This window comes from Echinococcus granulosus (assembly GCF_000524195.1).
Source record: "Echinococcus granulosus chromosome Unknown EG_S00011, whole genome shotgun sequence".
NCBI lineage: Eukaryota > Metazoa > Platyhelminthes > Cestoda > Cyclophyllidea > Taeniidae > Echinococcus > Echinococcus granulosus.
Genome location: NW_020170391.1, coordinates 437,956 through 456,750, shown reverse-complemented (window position 1 = coordinate 456,750; position 18,795 = coordinate 437,956). Strand labels below are relative to the sequence as shown.

Genomic DNA, 18,795 nt, shown 5'->3' with positions numbered 1-18,795 from the left:
ATGCTTGTCGCGAGTGGAGCTGATGTCGATGTTTACACAAAGGTACTATGGGTTTACTGTCAACGGTGTTTTAGAAAAATGAAACCCCTCTGCTTCTTGCTCAATCAGCGCATATGTGGGATACTGTCCGTAAATTGGTACAGTTGGGGGCATCATTTGATGATAGAACTGAGGTGCGTCCTGTTATATAACTGTTTTTATGGTGATCATGAGCTGCCGTGCTAGTTTTCATCGATCGTTTACTGTATAACGCATCCATTACTCCTGAATGTTAATTGTTTGTTAGCACTTGGAGTACTATTTTTTGTAATTTAGCATCGACACTTAATTTTTCTCACCTGCTGTACTGTTTTGGTTGTTTTATGCCATAGGCCATTTTGATTCAATCTGCTCAAAAAAGTTGCCCACCCAACGATATTAATTCCAAACGGAAAAAGTTTTCGGAGAATTCCTCATCAAAATTTGACCACAAAAACTTCAACGAAGCCACCATTGGTGCACAAATGGCACAAATGTCGATATCCAGTTCCAGCGGTCTCGTTGACTTGCATACTAGTTCACTTATCAAACTGCTACAATTTCAAGGCTGCGGCTATGACTTTGATCTTTCGCGACAAAAATGGGAGCTCACATCACAAATGCAGAGTCTTCCTCCCCCATTTCCCAGTCGCCATTATAACAGATTTAATCAGCTTGTAAAAAGGATAATTAGTGCCAACTTATCGCAAAGATTTCGTATATCTTCGGCAAAACAGTTGATTGAATTGCTTGATTCGTTGGAATTATCTTCATCAAAATCTACAAGGATTAACAAGCGTGGCGCTCCCGCTAATGGATTTCGGTCCGTTGAGACTCATTTGCGTGTTTTGGAAATTACCGTCTGTGAAAAGCACTGTCCGGTCCGGTTGATTTCTCTGATTGGGGATATTTGCATTCATTTAGTTGTTTTTTATGGACTGTACAAATTGGAAGACGTCAAATTGGAGTCGGATACGGAATTATCCTGCAGTCAAGCAGAGTCGTCTCATCTAAGTGGCAGCTCCAATGAATTGAAAGTAGCCTACGTTGCTAGAATGCTACGAAGCCTGTCTTGCAACACATCTTCACAGTATCGATCTGGCATACTTTCCTTTATTAGTCGTATTCTGTCTAGCTGCAGTTCATCTACTGGGTGCCATCAAAATACAGTTTGCGATGTACGCGTTTGTCAGATAACTGCTAATTTAATATCTGATCTTGTTTCGTTAACGGATTCACTTGATCAGGCTGGGAATGTTTCACGTCTTGCCCGTTTCATATCATTGGTGGGTGCTTATAATCAGCTGGAATTCAGCAAGAGATTTTCAGACTTGGCAGACATTCTTATTGGGTGGTGTGTAGATGCATCGAGTGGTTATCGTGGTGTCGCTGTCGGCACACTTTTGTCCGAACTTTCTTGCAACCTGAGGCGATGGTGGTTTGATTTATCAAGTCCAGACACCGGCCACTTACTCACGGAATCCACCTGTGATATGCTTGGACATCTGCTTGAGGATGCCGACGTATCTCTGCAAAAGGCTGTCAGTGAGTACCGTCAGATCAGCTCAAGTTTTGTGCCTCGACGCAATGCGCAAGCTCCCTTTGTTTCAACGGAAATATCGCAAAAACTCATAGCGACCAATCTCTACTTCGCTGTCTTGGCTGGCATCTGTTTGGGAGTTAAAAAGTGCCTCTCAGAGTCACATCAGTCTAGCTGCGTAAAGTTTGTCTCTCTTGACTTTTCTGGTTGGAACAAGCGGCTATTGAATATTCTTCATGGACTTGAGTTGATGTCGCCTGCAGTCGCTCTCAGGTCGAAGCCGTCTTCAGCCTCACGAACTTACGTACCACCGACTTATTGTCTTCCATTGTTGACTTACGGCGATATAGTACAACATGTGCACGCTATTCTCCTCTTTACTGAATCCACAATGCCAGTTGAAGGCGATCAATTCGGACAGAAAGTCAGATCATATTTAAGTCAACCGCCAAATGAGTCGATTCTTCAACTCTCTCCTTGTCATATTAAGATCTTATGCGAACTTGCGTATTGTTTGCTTAAAAGGACTCCAAAAAATTCACCCAGTTTGGTCATATCTACTTTCAAGGTGCTTTTTGGGAATGATACATTACTACACCGACTGAAAACAAGTAGCAGCGGCTCCTTGGCTGTTTTTAATCTTCTTTGTGACTTATCCAAACGTCACTTATCCAGTTGTGATATGCTGGTCATGATAGTAGAAATGTGCATTGCTGATTTTCAGCTTGCATGTACCAAACTGGCGAGTGGCAAATGTTCGATAGATGTCGAAAATGATCTGCTTATTCTTTTCAGCGCTTCGCTATTTGCAACCATCTGGAAGTCTGTATCTAACGAACCTGAACGGGTAGCCCTTGCAAATGCTGCCAATGGCAGGTTAATTCTTATTCTTGCAGATCTGCATCGTCAGTTTGCCATCTTTTCTAGAATTTCTCAACGTATTCGTCTCGCCTTTTGGACGATACTGATATCAACATTGAACTACGGGATTGACCGCACCGCGGAATGCGGCGGAGATTTACTACTCGTCATCCAGCAGTTGCTATTGACAGCGTCAAACAATTTACAGGAGCTGATTTTAAGCAAACACCTACTTCAAACAATAAGCGATTCTTTGGCGATTCAGCTTTCTCATTCTTTCTGCACTTACTTGCTCCGTCTCCTGCAAAATCCCTACTCTCCCGTTAGGGCAAATGATGGTTCATATTTTTGTGAAGCCGTTAGGCTCTTGATTCGAGTGTGGAAGGGCAAGACAGCATCTTCAGAGGTATTAGAGCTCGCCTACCTGTGTGTAAGCCACCCACTTCCTCGCATTCAGTCATCTGGAGCCGACTTACTTCTACTTTTCGGTCCATCGCTGGCCAAGTTTGAATCCACTCGGGCTGCTAATTTCATGCTCCATTGGTATCTCAGCACAAGTCTCGAACTTTCTACCTCGCTTATTACCTGTTCATTAGTTAATCCAGTGAGTTTTGGTGCAGCTAAGGAAAGTGGTAGCTTGTTGCGAGCACAAGGTGCGTTCCCAAGTCTGCCTGCAGCCGCTGGTGTGTTGGGCATTCTCACTCGTGGTGCACCATATCTATCTGAGGAGCGAACGAGTCGATTGGAGCTTCTGACCAGCTCCTCTGATTGGCTACGTCGTCTTGCTTGTTTGATTTCACCCCTTCCGTCAGATAGTAGCACCAATTGGTATGCATCAGACACTTCTCCCTTGAGTTTAGTCTTCTTGTTCACCACTTGGTCTATGGTCGACTACAAACTGAAGGTAGCTCCCTGGGCGAACCCAGTGAAAACATTCCTCTCAATCGAAGCCATCATTCACGCACTTTTATCCAGCTTGACAAAACGAATGGGTACCCATTCACTGGTTCCGGAATTGCAATCTTTTCTTGGTGTTTCAAGTACTGTAGTAATTCGACAATCACTGGCGTGGCAGATTAATCAGTCAGCCCTTGTGATTAATTTTATGCGTCTGCTGGAAAAAGCTACAACAAATGCAGTGGATGGATTTGCTGTTGTTATTCCACCCGTCCATCCCACTGCACACGCCTTCTTCAAAGCGAATTCAATGACTTGTCATCAGTGGTTCAATCGTGTGCGGATGCCTTTGGCCACTCTGGCTGTCTGGTTGGCTCCCCTCTCACTGGAAGGATCTGAAGCGGCTGCAACAGTTATTTGGAACGTCTACAGTCTCTTTCACCAGGTTCTTACATCCGATCCGCCGGAACTGCTGAACACTATCTCGGTTTTCGGTAATCCTGAGAAAATCATTCTCTGCGTCATTCAAGCACTACATCATCTCGGCGCAGCTGATGAACTTGCCCTTGTCTATGCGTACGTAACCTTTTTAGCGCCTATTTTTCCATCCGGTCTTAATGTTGGATCGCGATGTGGGGTGTGACCTTCTGCTGAGTGTTAAATGTGAACATTCTGCTGTAATGATATGAAACAAACATCGTTATCACTACTTTTAATCCGTTACCAAATTTTATTTACAGCATGGAGCAACGTAAAGAGATTAATGGGTCAGTGATGGTCAGAAATTAATAAATTGATGCGATTTCGATTGAAAAGAGCAACCTACTGTTACTGTGATAAAGTGGCTTCAAGTTAAATTGAAGATTGGTGTTTTGATTAAATATAAGGTAACGCTTTGTCCTCCTTCCAGGTGTCTTGAGCGCATTGCGGTGAATTCGACCAAGTCAGGGGTGCATCTCTATAGCTGGGTGCATGGTCTCGTTTGCATACTGGGAGGGGGTTTGGATGCGGGCTTGTCATGTTTCTCTGCCTTTTTCGAATCCTATCCGCTTCCATTGTCATCTGATTCATTCGGTGCACTCTCTTATGAATTTGCACGGCGTCTCTTTACCGCTCTTCTCGTGCGTGTGGGTTACTCCGGCGAGGCTACTCTCCGGCTGTGTTGCAAGAAAGACCTCCCTGACAGGCCTGTGGCTTGCAATAATCAAGGTGATACTCCAATGGCAAAGCGTAAAAACCTTGCTAATAATGGCAAAAAGAAAGCGATGGATGAGCTGCCTCTTCGTTATTCCGCCATTGCTAATCAGCGACTTCAAACTTTGCAAAAGCTTTCTACGTAGGTTAAATTCTACGTTTATTACATCCGTATGACTGTAATCATTTTCTGAAAATCAACTTATAAGAACACCTTAATTACAGAGCCGCCTTTATTACCCAGCCTAAACGGATTCTTCAAATTATCTTTGAAATCTCTCCCGTCCCGTTTTTTACGTGAATTGCTGGAAACTCGATTGATGAGTTTAGCAGGCAAACCTCTAAATTGTCTTATGAAAACTTTACTGAGATTAATTTTGTAATCGCAATTTATGTTAATTTTTACAGCTGGGACAATGCTATATCCGCATTGTCACCATCTTCCAACTCTGTTGCCTCAATACTCACGGAGCAAGAGGATAAACTACTATCTCTCGGCTCAGATTCGGTTTCTGAGGTCATAAATGTTGTACGCCAAACCGCCAATGCGGTTGTTTCTTTGGCCGACTTTGGCAACTACCAAGATTGTCGCGATATTCCCCGCTTGGAGCCAGAGCCATCTCTTCCAGCTCTGGCCCTTGAGGCCGACCTTCTTTTCAACCGACCCACGGCTCTCTCTGCTGTCGGTGATATCTGTATTGGTACCTGGAGTATGTTGACAAGAAAGAATGGAAATCTTTCAGTATTCCTCGATGCCTGTGAGCCTCTTCTCATTCCTCATAGCGATGACTACTTACCGGTCGACTCCTCCAGGGGTGTCGCATTGAATTTGCTGAGGCAGCAGCTCACTGCTCTTGATATACAGGAGGAGATAACAAACTATATCAAACTTGTTGACATCGTCAATTCGAGAGCGGACTTTTCAAGTTTAGACCGAATGCGCCTAATTCGCTACATCGCAAATCTTCTCTGGACGTCAGATGGCGGTAACAACGATCGAATTGCTGCTATGACTTGCTTGTCCCAAGGCCTTCTGCGTAATGTATTAGGCACCAATACTTCGGATCGTATCGAGCACGCGAAACAATGTTTACTCAACGTCTCAGTTGCTTTACAGTTATTCAAGTTTCTGACTTATGCCTCATCCTCGACCCAGGCAGGAGAAATCAGAACCATGTGTCAGGAAGTCTTCTTCACTTGCGCTTCCGAAGCTGGCGTTTGTGAAGTTGAAAATGCATGTTCTTATCTTTGTGTCTATTTGATTCTTCGAAAGATGCGCTTTGAAGCCATTGTGGTTAGGGCTAGCTACATATAAATATATATTGAACGTAGGAGAAGAAAATTCTGAATTTGATTTACCATGCTGATGTTAACTCAGAACAAATGCTGATTACTGTAAATCCAGCAGTCTTGTTTAATGCGTTTCTTCTGTGTGCATTGTGATATTTGGGTGCATAAATTTACTGGCATTACATCACTTGCGGCGTAGTGAAGAGCTTGGTTCCAGTTTTGCATAGTCGTTCTGGAATTTTTATACTGTTGGATTTTGCACTCACCCTTTATACAATCGCATTTACAGGTCACCCCTCAGGGGGATGCACAGCGCCTGGTGCAGCATTTACTTCAGTTTGGTCGCCTTGCGTCCTCTCCGTGGGTGGATGGTGTTCCACTCGTTTCCCCTAGTGACGAAACCGAAGCGACTGTGGCCTCTTCACCCTCAGAACTCCAAATGCGCCTCCTCATGTTCGCCACTCACCTCTCACCAACCAATGCCTCTGCTCTGGCTTGGCTCCAAATGGCTCACTGGTGCTACGAGAGAGGTCAACACGATGTATGTTTACCTTCATTTAAATGCAACACATTACGCTGCCGTAGACCCTGTCCGCTCATCCTTTCTTCAGCCATTATTTTTCGGTTTAGTCTGCACTTTTTGTAGTGCCAGTAACTGCTTCCCATTTTTAGGTCAAGCAGACCAAAACAGAGGCAATGAGAGTCCTCGCATGCCCTCAATCAGATTCAATTACGACTACTTTATTTGATGCACTCACTCCAGATGAATGTGAATCACTTTCTCAGCTTTTGCCATCCAATATTATTGAGAAGAATAAATCGGTCGAGGCCCGAATTTTGGCCAAACTGTACACTTTTCTTAGTGACGATGCTGACGATTTCAGATCGCACCACCATTGTATCGACGACCTCTCTGATGCTGATATTCCATTCGATGATCCAGTAAGTTTAGTTTAATCTCTAGTCTTTGTTGACTTACCCAACATGGTCTTGGCAACCAAGCTTTCTTCAGTTGAGGTGTCGGTTTGTCGATCACCTATCGAATGGCACGAATCTGACTGGCGAGACCCTTGCTTTGGATGGTCCTCTATTGTCGGGGTGCGCATCACTTGCCTCGTTATTGACTACTCGACTCTACACACTGCAATCGTTCGCTGCTCAGGCCTACGTAACGTTTCTCTCTGTTGCTGGTCAGCATATAAACGATAATGTCAATGCGTTAGATGTTTCAAAGCCTTGTGAACGCATTCAACCAATCCAGTCAACGTTAGGTAATTTATGTAATATTCAATCCTTGTAATCGCATATCCTGCTCTGTTATACGCCAAAGAACTGGTTTTGTTCGTCCAGCAGCTTCTGGCTATTTGATTTGATGCATTTCATCGGTTGTCCATTGTCTATAGGTTTTGCCACTGAAAGTACTATATCACTTTAAATCATGAGAGTCACGTGGGTCATTTCTGTTTTCTCTTTTTTTCAGCCACTCTACGACTGTTGCATTTACTCGATGAACCATGTCGGTTCTTGCGCATCACGGTAAAGAACCTTGTGGTACATGGCAGTTCCACCGACTCGGTCCTGCTCTCCCCACCATCCCCACTCACCACCATTCATTCGGGACCGCTAGTGTGGACGGGGTGCCTCCCTCAGATCCTGGATCGTTTAGGGCACCCTGACCCCACAGTTCGCCGGTGCCTTTTGGATCTCCTCAGTCGTCTTATTCGTATGACGAATCGAGACTCTCCCAGTACCGATCGAATTCTAGCAAATCGACTAGTCTTCCCTACAATTGTCGGTAGCAAAGGAGTGGACTGTGGTGAGTAGAATGGCTCTCCTGTTTCTACACCATTTCACTGATGCTCAGCCTAATCCTTGATTGTTGCGGTGAATTCCATTACCGATGTACTACATTGCACAATATTTTTTGTACTTCCACAAACAGCACAACTGGATATACGTACACGAAGCCATGGTAAGCTAGTTTCGACGCTTTGTGACGCTGGCTATGGAATCATGGTGGAACAGGTGGCCTCGTTTATCGTGGAAATGCGCCGCATTGCGGTCCTTTGGGAGGAACTCTGGTCTGGTGTTCTCATTCAGCATGTTGACGATTTGAACAGGAAGGCATGTTGTACTGTTCTTACCGTTAGCATTTATTTAATCTAGAGGCTCTAAAGATATTTCGAATACGCAATTTTTATTTCGTAAATAGAAATATGATCTGCATAATAATGCCATTGATGTAGGAGTTTGTGTGAATATTATAGGTTTTGTCGATCATGTTATGCCCGGTTTTAACTTTATTGTTGCTTTTGTTCCATTATTTTTTCTTCCATTCCCCTTCCCCACCCTTCCCACTATTTAGGTGAATGCACTTGAGCAAGTCAAAACTGCGACCACAACAGACGCTCCAATGTCATCTGCTAAAGTGGCCGAGTCTCCGATTGAATTAGGGGACGATGCGGTCCGCCTAAATAATATCCACAAACTGCGTTACGAAGCTCTTTTGGCACCTACCTTTTCTATCTTCCAACAGCTTCGCACCCTGACCCTCGATACTCCTGCCCAGACGAGTCACGAGGCTTGGTTTCAGAGCACCTTCAAGCAGGTAAGTTCTACCTCACTACGTACACCGCATTGTATCATTGGCTCGGTCTACTTGACATCATTCTTGCTCTGTTCTATACTTTAAAACTTTGCTTTTTTCGCGCCAATTCTGGTCATGGTATGTATGTGGTCAATCAACTGATCTATTAGCACTGCTCTTACTTTTCTTGATAAAATGTAACTACTCAGTTTTGTCTCTACTTTAGCTGATTTCGTTAATGAAAGTGAAATTCATAATGAAAGTGAATATTCCTACCAGAGCAAAGTTGCATATATTATTAATATCGTTACTAAATATGTATTCATTCCTTCTTAGCATATCGACGAAACAGTTGTATCACTGAAAAAGTTCTGCAGTCCATCAATACCAAACTGGAAAACATCGCCCGTTGTACCTCTGCAGCGACTACTCTCACGTTTCCAGACGCTCAATCAGAAGACCAAAAAAGGTGATGATGAAAAGGCTCGCCATCTGACTATTTCAAGCCGATTTCTGAGTCTGTTTCAAATCTCGCCTAATCTCTTTGCCCTCAATGGAAGTCTGGAAATCCCACTACCTGGTAGGGCTCACCTTCACCTCGCTCGTGTTGGATCTAAAATCAGCGTATACCCAACGAAGACGCGTCCCAAGCGCGTGGTGTTTTGGACCGAGGAGGGTCAGTCCTTCCCCTACCTTCTCAAGTGCCTCGAGGATCTGCGCCTGGACGCGCGCATAATGGGCCTCATGCGACTGACTAACACTGCCTTCCGGTCTCGGTCTCGTGCGCGCGCTATCGCCACAGCGCGCACGTACTCCGTAACTCCCATTGGCCCAAAAGCAGGTCTGATTCAGATGGTGCAGGGCGCAATCCCTATTTTTACTCTCTACAAACGCTGGCAACAGAGGAAGGCAATCGATGCAGCTCCCTATGGCATAGTTTCTGAGTCCTTTAAAATGGCGCTGCCGAAACCCTCTGAATTATTCTACAACAAATTGAAAGAGTTTTTACCACCTCCTCTTACTTCATCCAGCTCACGCTCGTCATGGCCTAAGGACGTCCTTCTTAAGGTAATTTTTCGTTTTCATACTCTTAAGACAGTGAGGGTGGTTTTGAGTTACCTATATACTATTCTTCCTACCTAGAGCGATTTTACATGACCGTTATTTCAGTATGTAAATGGCAAAATTTGTCTTAGCTACTAAAATGTTTGTATTTACTAATTTTTTTCTAACTGATAACTGAAATGGATTTCAGGTCTTCCATACACTGGAATCGGAGACACCGGCCGACTTATTGACCCGTGAACTGTGGGCGGCAAGTCCGAACATGTCTGCATGGTGGCGAGCCTCGCAAACCTTTGCCTCTTCTCTCGGAATCACGTCGGCTTTTGGCTACCTCATCGGTCTTGGCGATCGACATTTGGACAACCTTCTAATTGATCTTACAACGGGGACACTCATCCACATCGACTTCAACGTCTGTTTTGATGAGGGTCGTTCCTTGCGGGTACCTGAGCTAGTTCCCTTCCGCTTCACACGAATCCTCCGACATCCTCTGGGACCGCTGTGTGACCCCTCTTCTATTAGCTCGGGTGGTGGGGGTACTTTCGGAGCTAATTTTCTCGAAACCCTTAGTACTTGTGCATCAATTCAAGAACTCTTCCTTATCCAACTGCAAAGTTTTGCAATTGATCCTCTCACCGATTGGATGCGAGCAACTGCTAAAGGGCCAGCCTGGAGCACTTTTGATCTCACATACTTTGCCGCATATCGGGGTGGATGTTTATCAACTTCCGCCGACACTTTATCTTCCAGTGGCCGGGAGCCTTTTACAAAGAGACGACGTGTGTTTGAGAGGCTGCTTGTGGAATTGCAGAGATCTTCGGGTAAGTTATGACAACGCAGTCGTCTATTTAGCCTCTGTTGTTTTAATGAGTGGTCTCTTCTCTTTAGGGCTATTGGCTGCCAGATTCGCAGAACTCGTAGTTCCAAATAGGGGATTGTGTGAGCATTTGTATTCGGCCATGAATGTGCTTGAGAGCAATCTTAGAGTTTGGGAAACCTACCGAGAAAAGCAATTAAAGGTGGAAGAATTTAAGCAGCAACTTGCCATTCTGAAAGGTAACTCAAGCAAGGAGCTCGCAGGGTTCGAGTCGCGTTGGCGTGATATCGAACAGGCAAAGCATCAGGTGTTGGAAGCAAAGAAATGTCTGCTTGATTTCGCAGATAACATGGAGTACGACATTGGTAGCGCCCTACATCTTCTAACTAAATGGCTCGCTAAGGGCTCGGGAGTTTTCAGCCTCCCCGAGGATGCCAATAAGGATCTTGCTAAGATTATTAATGATTACCAAGATATTGCCGGAGCATACATCGTGCCAAACGATTCTTCACTTCATTTTACCATCGAAAATACCCTATGGTTCTCCACCAAACGCCAACTCATCCACGCACTCAGGAAGGCTCTTGATAATTCCATTTTCAAGAGCGATATCAAGTCATCCTTCGCACAATTCTTCCACCCTCCACGTTCTTTGCTCAATAGATCTGGATACACACGTCTCCAGGGCGCACTGACGGAGGCTAAGACGCATCTTAGTGCTCTGAAGTCGCAACATTTCATTCCATCCTCGTCTGCTCTAAACGACTTCCCCTCTCTTCTTACTCAGAGCGAAGCCACTTTGACTACTTTCATCAGTGAACAAGATGCTGTGATGATTCTACCGGCTTTCAAGTGGGCATTGATAAAGAATCTCGCTGCTATGATCCATTCTACTCTTACATTGGAACCTCTGGAGCACATTGATTTTCTCCATCAACGGGTCAGTGCTGTTGCTTGCGCCTTCTCTGTTCTGGACCCTTCCGGGAATTCATCCGCAATACCATTCTGGGCTGGTCACGAGGCTGACGCTAACTGTGAACTGCAGTTTTTCCTCACCATTTATCAGTTGATCACCAAATTGGTTGAATTACGTGACAATTTATGCAACCTTCTTTTGCCAAAACTGGAGGATGCCATTCAGGTTGCTTCTCGCGCAGAATTAGAGCTTCTGGATTGCCTCCAACAGGTGATGCATGACAGTGGAGAAGCTGAGGAAATTCAGAACGAAGTGAATCGTCTTCTAACCGAAAATAATAACGGTCCCTTGTCAGAAGTATTTCTGGCAATTCATCTCGCCTTTTTGAACGCCACTTCGGAGATGGAGGAGCTGTGTCGGAGATTGATTGATTATCCAATCACTGCGGTAACATGGGTGCATGTAGATGTAATTTCTCGAGCAATCGCCAATCTCCAGAGCCGGTGTGCTGTCGAACAGGGCGCAACAAGTCTCTGGGGTTGGCGTCATGCCACTGAACAAGGCGCTGTCACTACATGGCTTAATGAAGTGTACGCAGCTGGTATGGCCTCCAGTCTAAAAGTCGCTATCGAAATCAGTCAACTATGGACGGATATTCGAGATGGAAAGGTCCAGCATTCCATACCCTCCATTCCTTATGTCACCATTTTGGAAAGCCAATTCTTCACTCATTTGGCAGATCGATTGGCTCTTGTGAGTGAATCAGTGCTGGCCTGTAGTCGTCTGCTTTTGTCCCTCTTAGAGGAATCCGGCTTCACTGTTAGACAAGCGATTTTCGAAATTGAGCGTATGGTGCCTTTGTCGCATCTTCGAGGTCCACCAACTGTTTTCGTTGATAGGATGATCCATTCAGCAGAACTCTACTTCCTCAGTGTACAACCGCCCGAAGTGCATGCACTGTCGGCCACAACAGGATCTGTGTTAGCGAGCATGTTCACCACAACCAGTTCTCATATGTACACAGCAGTTGCTGCGAAGCAAATCGATGCCCATGAAGCACATGTCAAGTTGATTCAGAGGTTGAAACAGGTCTTTGATTGGCTGCACGATTCCAAGGATGAGTCAGAAACATCCCTCCGGCGCTTTTTGAATCGTCTTGAAACGTCTATAGCAAAAGTGAGGACAGAAAATGAACAATTGAATGATTCGACGAGGGAACTTTGTGAATTGGGGGACGCCATTTGTTCAGCTGAATATGATCGCCTTCGGTAAGTAATTGTTGGTCTCCCTAGAAGTAATTCTTCATTTCCTGCTGCCTAGATATGCGTATTCATTTTTTTACATAATTGATCGCGTTCCAGATCTATTTATGTGCCTAATTACTGAACTCGATGTCTATGATAGTGTGACGTGTACACATTTTCCCTTTTATAAAGCAGGATCCGTCTGCTTTACTAGCTCAAGTTTATTTGCGCCGATATATCCCTATGTGTTTTAGCGAGTCATCTTGCATGGACGAATTGCTTCCACTCTTTGCCGATTACGATTCTCGATGCGAAGCGTACACTCGGTTTGGTGACGAGCTTACTGTTCTTGATTCAATCATGCTCAATATGAAGGTACTCTACTTTCATGTGACCTTTCTGTCAGAGTTTGTTGATAAAGTTCTTTACATTGGCATGTAAAGGTTTTTGACGCCATTACGGTTTTTCCCACTAATTTGGCGATGAAATCAAAAATGCACTTTATTGATGTACGTACTATACCATATGTGCGTGTTTAGTATTATCTTATATTATTTGGCATTACTCATATCACTACTTTTAGCGCAATTTTTGATTATTTTTAGAAGGAGTACGGTCTCACTTGGCCCGCAACTGAGTGGACCCAAGTTGACGTGCCCGGTCCAAGTGAAACGAATATGAGGCTTGTTGATGCAATATCCACCCGCCTGGTTAAAGCTCAGAAGGCTTTGGAAGAATCTGCCGAACGTCTGCACTCACTCACGTTGGCACTCACGACCACTGGCGCTGCCTCAACTACTTCCAAATCGTTCGCCACCAGGAAGAAGAAAAGCAACTCCACCACGTCCCAAAATCAAAATTGTCAGGGGGAGATCGCTGAAGTCGCATTGATTCGCCAGCTATTTTGCGACTTTGAAAAAAATTTCTTGTCGGAGGTGTGTCATTTTTATGTGTGATTAAAACTATTTAAGAAGTCACTGCATTTAGTAAGGGGAACAAAGATGGTTGATTTGTCAATGCTTTTGATAATTTATTTTCTTCCCTTCCAGATGCGTCCATACATTAAGCAATTACTTCGCCTCAGTCAGCTATACAATGATGCCGAATGTGAACGTATTTGGTCTAGGTGGTTAGAAGATCAGGACGCTTGGCTGGCGACGTCCGGTCGATTGGTTCAAAACTTCTCTGACTTGCTCACTGACTTGGTCACCGATTCAAATGAAAGGGAAGAGGCAGTGTTCTCCTCCGTTAGGCTTATTCTTCACGATTCCTTGTATCTGCGCAATGATCTTACACCTCTCCTTACGAAGCTTATTGAAACAGGCATTTGGGTTACCTTGAAAAAGTCGGATTCTGCAACAATTGTCGCAACTATTCGAGAGTTGGGATTTGGCGAGAAAAACCGAGAAACCGACGTTGAATCCAAGTTATCTGATTCCGCTCTTTCTGAGGATCGTAAAGTACGTCTTATCTACTGTTCATAATGCCAGCTTAACTCAAAAGTGTGAATTTCGTTTCAATTTCTTGTACACGTTATCTTTCATACACTGACCTGACTGTATTCATTCATTTTGTCATTGGAAAGTTCGTCCACTACCTGTATTCATGCTGTCATACAAACCTGGACTTGATGGCTGTTGTAGTAAACTCAATCGCAAAGTTTTCGAGTTGGATCCTCTTTTGTTGGAATTCTGTAGATCGTTGCTTCTTCGAGCGATACTCTGACTCAAGAACAGATTTCGCCTGAGGCGATTGAAGCGTTGCGACGACTCTGTCGTCGTCTGCAGGGCGTGGATGATCTGTTGACAAAGAAATATGACGCTCCGGTAATGAGTCTCACAGATCAGGCAGATCTCTGTATCCGCACGGCCATGGACCCCAAGCACCTCTCGATCATGTTCGAGGGCTGGACTCCGTGGGTGTGAGAAGATGAGCAAGTGAAATAGCGTGATCAAAACATCGTGGATCAATGCCCTTGTTTCTTTTGGGAGTGTGAGCGCTCTTGTAGTTTCCTAACGCGCTGGCATGACTGTCAAATAGTCGGATCAACTGGGCAACGTAATCTGCATTCTGCAGTCTACTTTCATTTGAGGTGTGTTGACATCCTTTTGGCCTGGATGTGACCTGAAAACAAACATTCCCCCCACTGATGCCAATACATGACCTCAGTTACTTTTTGAAACATTGTGCCTGATCAAAAATTAGTATTCTATCATCATTTTAGGCGTTTTCGTAAGTCATTAATTGCTGTGCTAAATCTAGATTTTTGTTCGTTTAAGTGGAGTGCCTAAATCTGTTTGATGTGTCATCCATTAATTCCATAAAATGACTGTAATATTCCATATCCTCAGTGTAATGTTGCGGCGCCTATTCGGATCTCGAATCTGCGAAGGAAGCCGATCCGTGTCTGCGCTGTCGCTCATCGTATCAAGCAGAAAAATGAACTACGTCTGCTGTGTAAACTCCGCTCACACGCTCAACGTTCTCTGCATATCTTCCCTGTCCTCCATGCCTGCGCTCCTCTCCCTTGTTTGGTTAATTCATGCATCTCGTGTGTTCTCATTTACAAATTAGATCCCTTGCTCACCAAATCTTATTTGCGGTGACCGATATCCTGGTTTCGCCTAAATTTCAACGTACGCACGTTGGTAAAGCTCCAAAAAGCCGTCGTCTGGCTGGTAAGGGTGGCAGATGAATTGTTTATTTCTTTTAGTTGTATCTCCCACGAGGTTCCGTCACTTATTGCAAAATTTTAACAAAATCTTCCTAGTAAATATTTGTGCAAGTCATCCGCCAAGTTGAATGGCGTTGATCTTGTGAAATGTGGTCGTCGAGATACCGCAGGTTGGGTTATACGCATTTGACCCGGCACACCTTATCTTCAGTGGTAATTCAATGATGGTGCACGTGATGCAAGTTGAGTGGTCACCAAAAGCTTGAGTAGTTTGAGGCGTGTAAGTTAGCTCCTGTGAGGTGTTACGTCTTTGATCCAACTATCTAGTCGAGTGAGGAGATTCACTGTTATCCAACGGTACGATGGTTCCTCGCATAATGGAGGTGCGATTTCACTTAGTGGTGCCACTCGCTTTAATTGCGTGGAGCTAACACTTATTTTACTGAAATGCTAATAGTAGGTTTGGTGTCGTCGTGGGTATCAACTTTGGCAGAACAGGGGCCAGGCCTACGCTTGGCATGCGGTTTCTGATTTGCCGGGCTATGTTAATTCAGCGTATTGTAGGTCTCTCTGGGTATGATCCACAACTAAATTACAGTTTTAATTGGTGGCTTTCATATCCATCTAGTATCAATATTCCGAATATTTGGGCTTACTGGGGTGTCGAATTTCAGTGTTGCTTTACTCATGACAAGCATTTCAGTATCTGATCGGTCAGAGATCCCCACAAAGCTACAAATTATTGCTACTAGCTGTTGACCCTTAACTGTCTAAAAAGGTATGGGGTTTTATTTAAAATGGAGTATAGTAATAATAATTCAACTCCTCAACCGTAATTATTGTTCACTTGAATGCGTCCCATACATTTTAGACCAAAAATTTTTACCCGATGGTGATTGTTCACACTTAAAGCCACTTAACACTGTAATCGCACTTCTTCATACAACTTTGTCAGGTTGAGAGGAAAAAGTACGGCTTTTCACCACCACCGTTGCTGCATGTGTGTGTGCTGGCGCGGGCGTTCGTTTTTAGGATTTCGGCGTTGTGTGGCGGGTGGGCGATTATGACGACGATGAAGCCTCCATGATGTAAGGGGAAGCATGCGATCCCTACACTTACCATTTGACATATGAGAAAGAGCCATGTTTTGTCGTTTTAACAAGTAAAACAAATCCTCAACTTAATCTGCTCTCTAGGTGCAGCCATACGATTTCCCGCTAGTCCTTACCAAGTGTTAGTTCAGATTCTAGCATTGACCACGCACCTCAGCTTCTATTTAGTTTTTTTAACGAGTAATCCTGTTATTTACATCGATCACACGGTCCTACATTCTTTCTAGTAATATACAGGAAAAAATAGCGTCGCTGAGGCAGTGTGGCCGAATTCAGCACATATTCGCTTGGCATTTCTGAAGTCTCCAGTAAAAACCAAAAAAATGGCGTCCATATTTAAAGCTCATAACCTATATGAGTCCTCTGCAGTTTCAGGTGAAGGAAATTCCATAAATTTATTGAGATCAGAGGGACTAATTGCTAGAAATGCCTGAGTATTTATTTGCATCATTTCTGAAACCTGTGAGTTTACATAAAGTTTACAAAATTCAACTGAATGATCCATCAATCAAACGCTGCTAAATTGATTTGACTTAGTCGCTGGTTAATAAACAACGCAAGAATGTAAAAGGATTATTTTAACTTGACAAAAATTTGACATTGGTCGTGGCAGTTAGAGTTGTGCCAGAGGCAAAGCGGTGCCAATGACGCAGTCAGCAGACGTCTGTGCCATTGGTGCATTCGAGTAAACGGGTAGTGCTACATGGCATGCTGATTATCATCGCAAACTAGTGCCCCAGGACTGACCACTTGGCATGCTATTATAACATAATGCGAAATACCCATGCTGAATAATTATATTGCCTAATTTAAATTACGCAATCAAGGCTATCTACATGCAAATCTTTTGGTTTTGGGTTGTGTTTTGTGCGTGCTGGGCACGTGGCGTTAGCCCTCGGCTTGCGTGGACAAACACAGCGCGAGGATAGTATTCCGTCATTAGATTTTTCCTCAGATAAGCTTAAAAGCTTTTAAATGACATTATAGCTGGCTTTGTAGTTTTTTCCTCCGCTTTTCTAACTTCCACGAAGAAAACATTTCACTTAGTTTTATTGAATAGTCTTTACCCAAACATATTCACTGAATTTTTGACTTGAATATCAAATTGGGATTAACATAAATTCCGCAAAAGGCCAACTTCCATTGAGAATAGGGGTAAAAATAGGTTAAGATCATACAAACCTCTCTATTTTAGGTATTGATTCATAATCTTCTGCTAGCACCATTACTTATTGGCTCGTTCCCTCCAATTACTGTTGTTTTAATTAATGACCACTTACACCGGAGACGGTATATTAGTAAAGAAACAAAGTATAAGCTGCAACCACCCCCTTGGAACATCGTTAGCTCTTCAAGCTGCCGTGATGATGTCGCGGCAGCGTTTCTCTCGTCCCTGCTCCCATTTACCCTTAATTAATTCCTAATAGCTCTGGGCGTGTATGCATGTGTGCGTGTGTGTATGTATCCGTGTGTGCGCGCGTGCACCCTGCACCACTAATTAATGATGTGGAACCGCTGTCGGTGTTTGTGTGTATTTGAGTATGCGTTATTAGATGAGAGCGTGTGTCCACGTAAACGCGTGCGCGCGTGCGCATCTCATTTAGCTTAAATGGTCCCCATCGCTCATCCTCTCACTCATTTCTTCCCTCACTCCAGCTCTCAACCTCTCTCAGGGCGAAAGTCCGATTATCTGGTCTAACCGCCGCATGTGTGTGCTTCGCACGCGTGTTCCAAATTAATCGCTGCCTGTCAATTTTCAAGTCGCTCGATAGCAGAGGAGGTAGAGAAGGCAAGAGAGGGAAAGGGGCAGCAAGGAGTAGGAGGCTGCTAACCTAACTGCGCACCGCACCCGCACCACACCGTATCCGCACACCCACAGTTTATGTGTATGTTGAGAAGAGAATTCACGCAATTAGACATTATTATTTCGCTGCCGTCTCTCACTCACTCCCTCTCCCTACACTTGTGGTCGCCACCCCATCAGCCAACCCCCAGCTCAGCGCTGTGGGCGCAGCAAGCGGCATGGCACAACCATTTTCAAATTAAGGCAGTGTAAGGGTGTGATAGGGAGTGGGCCATTAACACCCGGTTGAGATGCTAATCTCGTCCCCCTCCCCCTGCTTGCCTGCCTGTCTCCCTCCAACCCGCAAAACGGCGACGGCAGCTATAGCATAGAGATGGAAAGTTGAAGGGGAGGAGAGAGAGTGAGGGGAGAGAGGGGGAATAGGGTGGCGGATAATTTGATGATTAAAATAATTAAATCGCACGTTTGCGAAGGTGTAACCGGAAAACCATTAAATTAGCTGACCACAAATGGACAGGGAGAGCACACGCACGCATGCGCAGTCATACACTGGCTGAATTTATCTCCACTTAAATCTCACTCACTCACAAGTACTGTACCTCTTAAAGTTAATTACTCCGCCAACTTGTCACCTAAGAGCTTAGGCTTGGGAGGGTTCTCATTTGTGAAAAATGCAGATGGAAACTCATGGAGATATGTGTAATACTAGATGACAGGAAATTCATTTCAACCGGAATTCAATCGCACTGATCTTGATGCACTATTAGTCTGACTGG

At 44.4% G+C, this 18,795-nt stretch overlaps 1 protein-coding gene across 1 annotated transcript; it reads left to right on the top strand. All coding sequences in view use genetic code 11, as the record gives it.

Moving 5' to 3' along the window:
* EGR_02427 (Serine/threonine-protein kinase SMG1) lies at positions 1-16,190 on the top strand (the record flags this gene model as incomplete). The annotated part of the gene is made up of 21 exons (XM_024491676.1): positions 1-42; positions 75-173; positions 372-1,982; positions 2,283-3,892; positions 4,227-4,652; positions 4,919-5,804; positions 6,090-6,341; positions 6,473-6,742; positions 6,813-7,071; positions 7,281-7,616; positions 7,743-7,945; positions 8,166-8,408; positions 8,724-9,455; positions 9,643-10,273; positions 10,341-12,453; positions 12,684-12,804; positions 13,035-13,364; positions 13,479-13,889; positions 14,127-14,348; positions 14,781-14,963; positions 16,059-16,190. 21 exons carry the CDS (start codon positions 1-3, stop codon positions 16,188-16,190), a joined length of 11,112 nt encoding a protein of 3,703 aa, XP_024353827.1.
* Between the last annotated feature and the right edge of the window lie 2,605 nt (positions 16,191-18,795).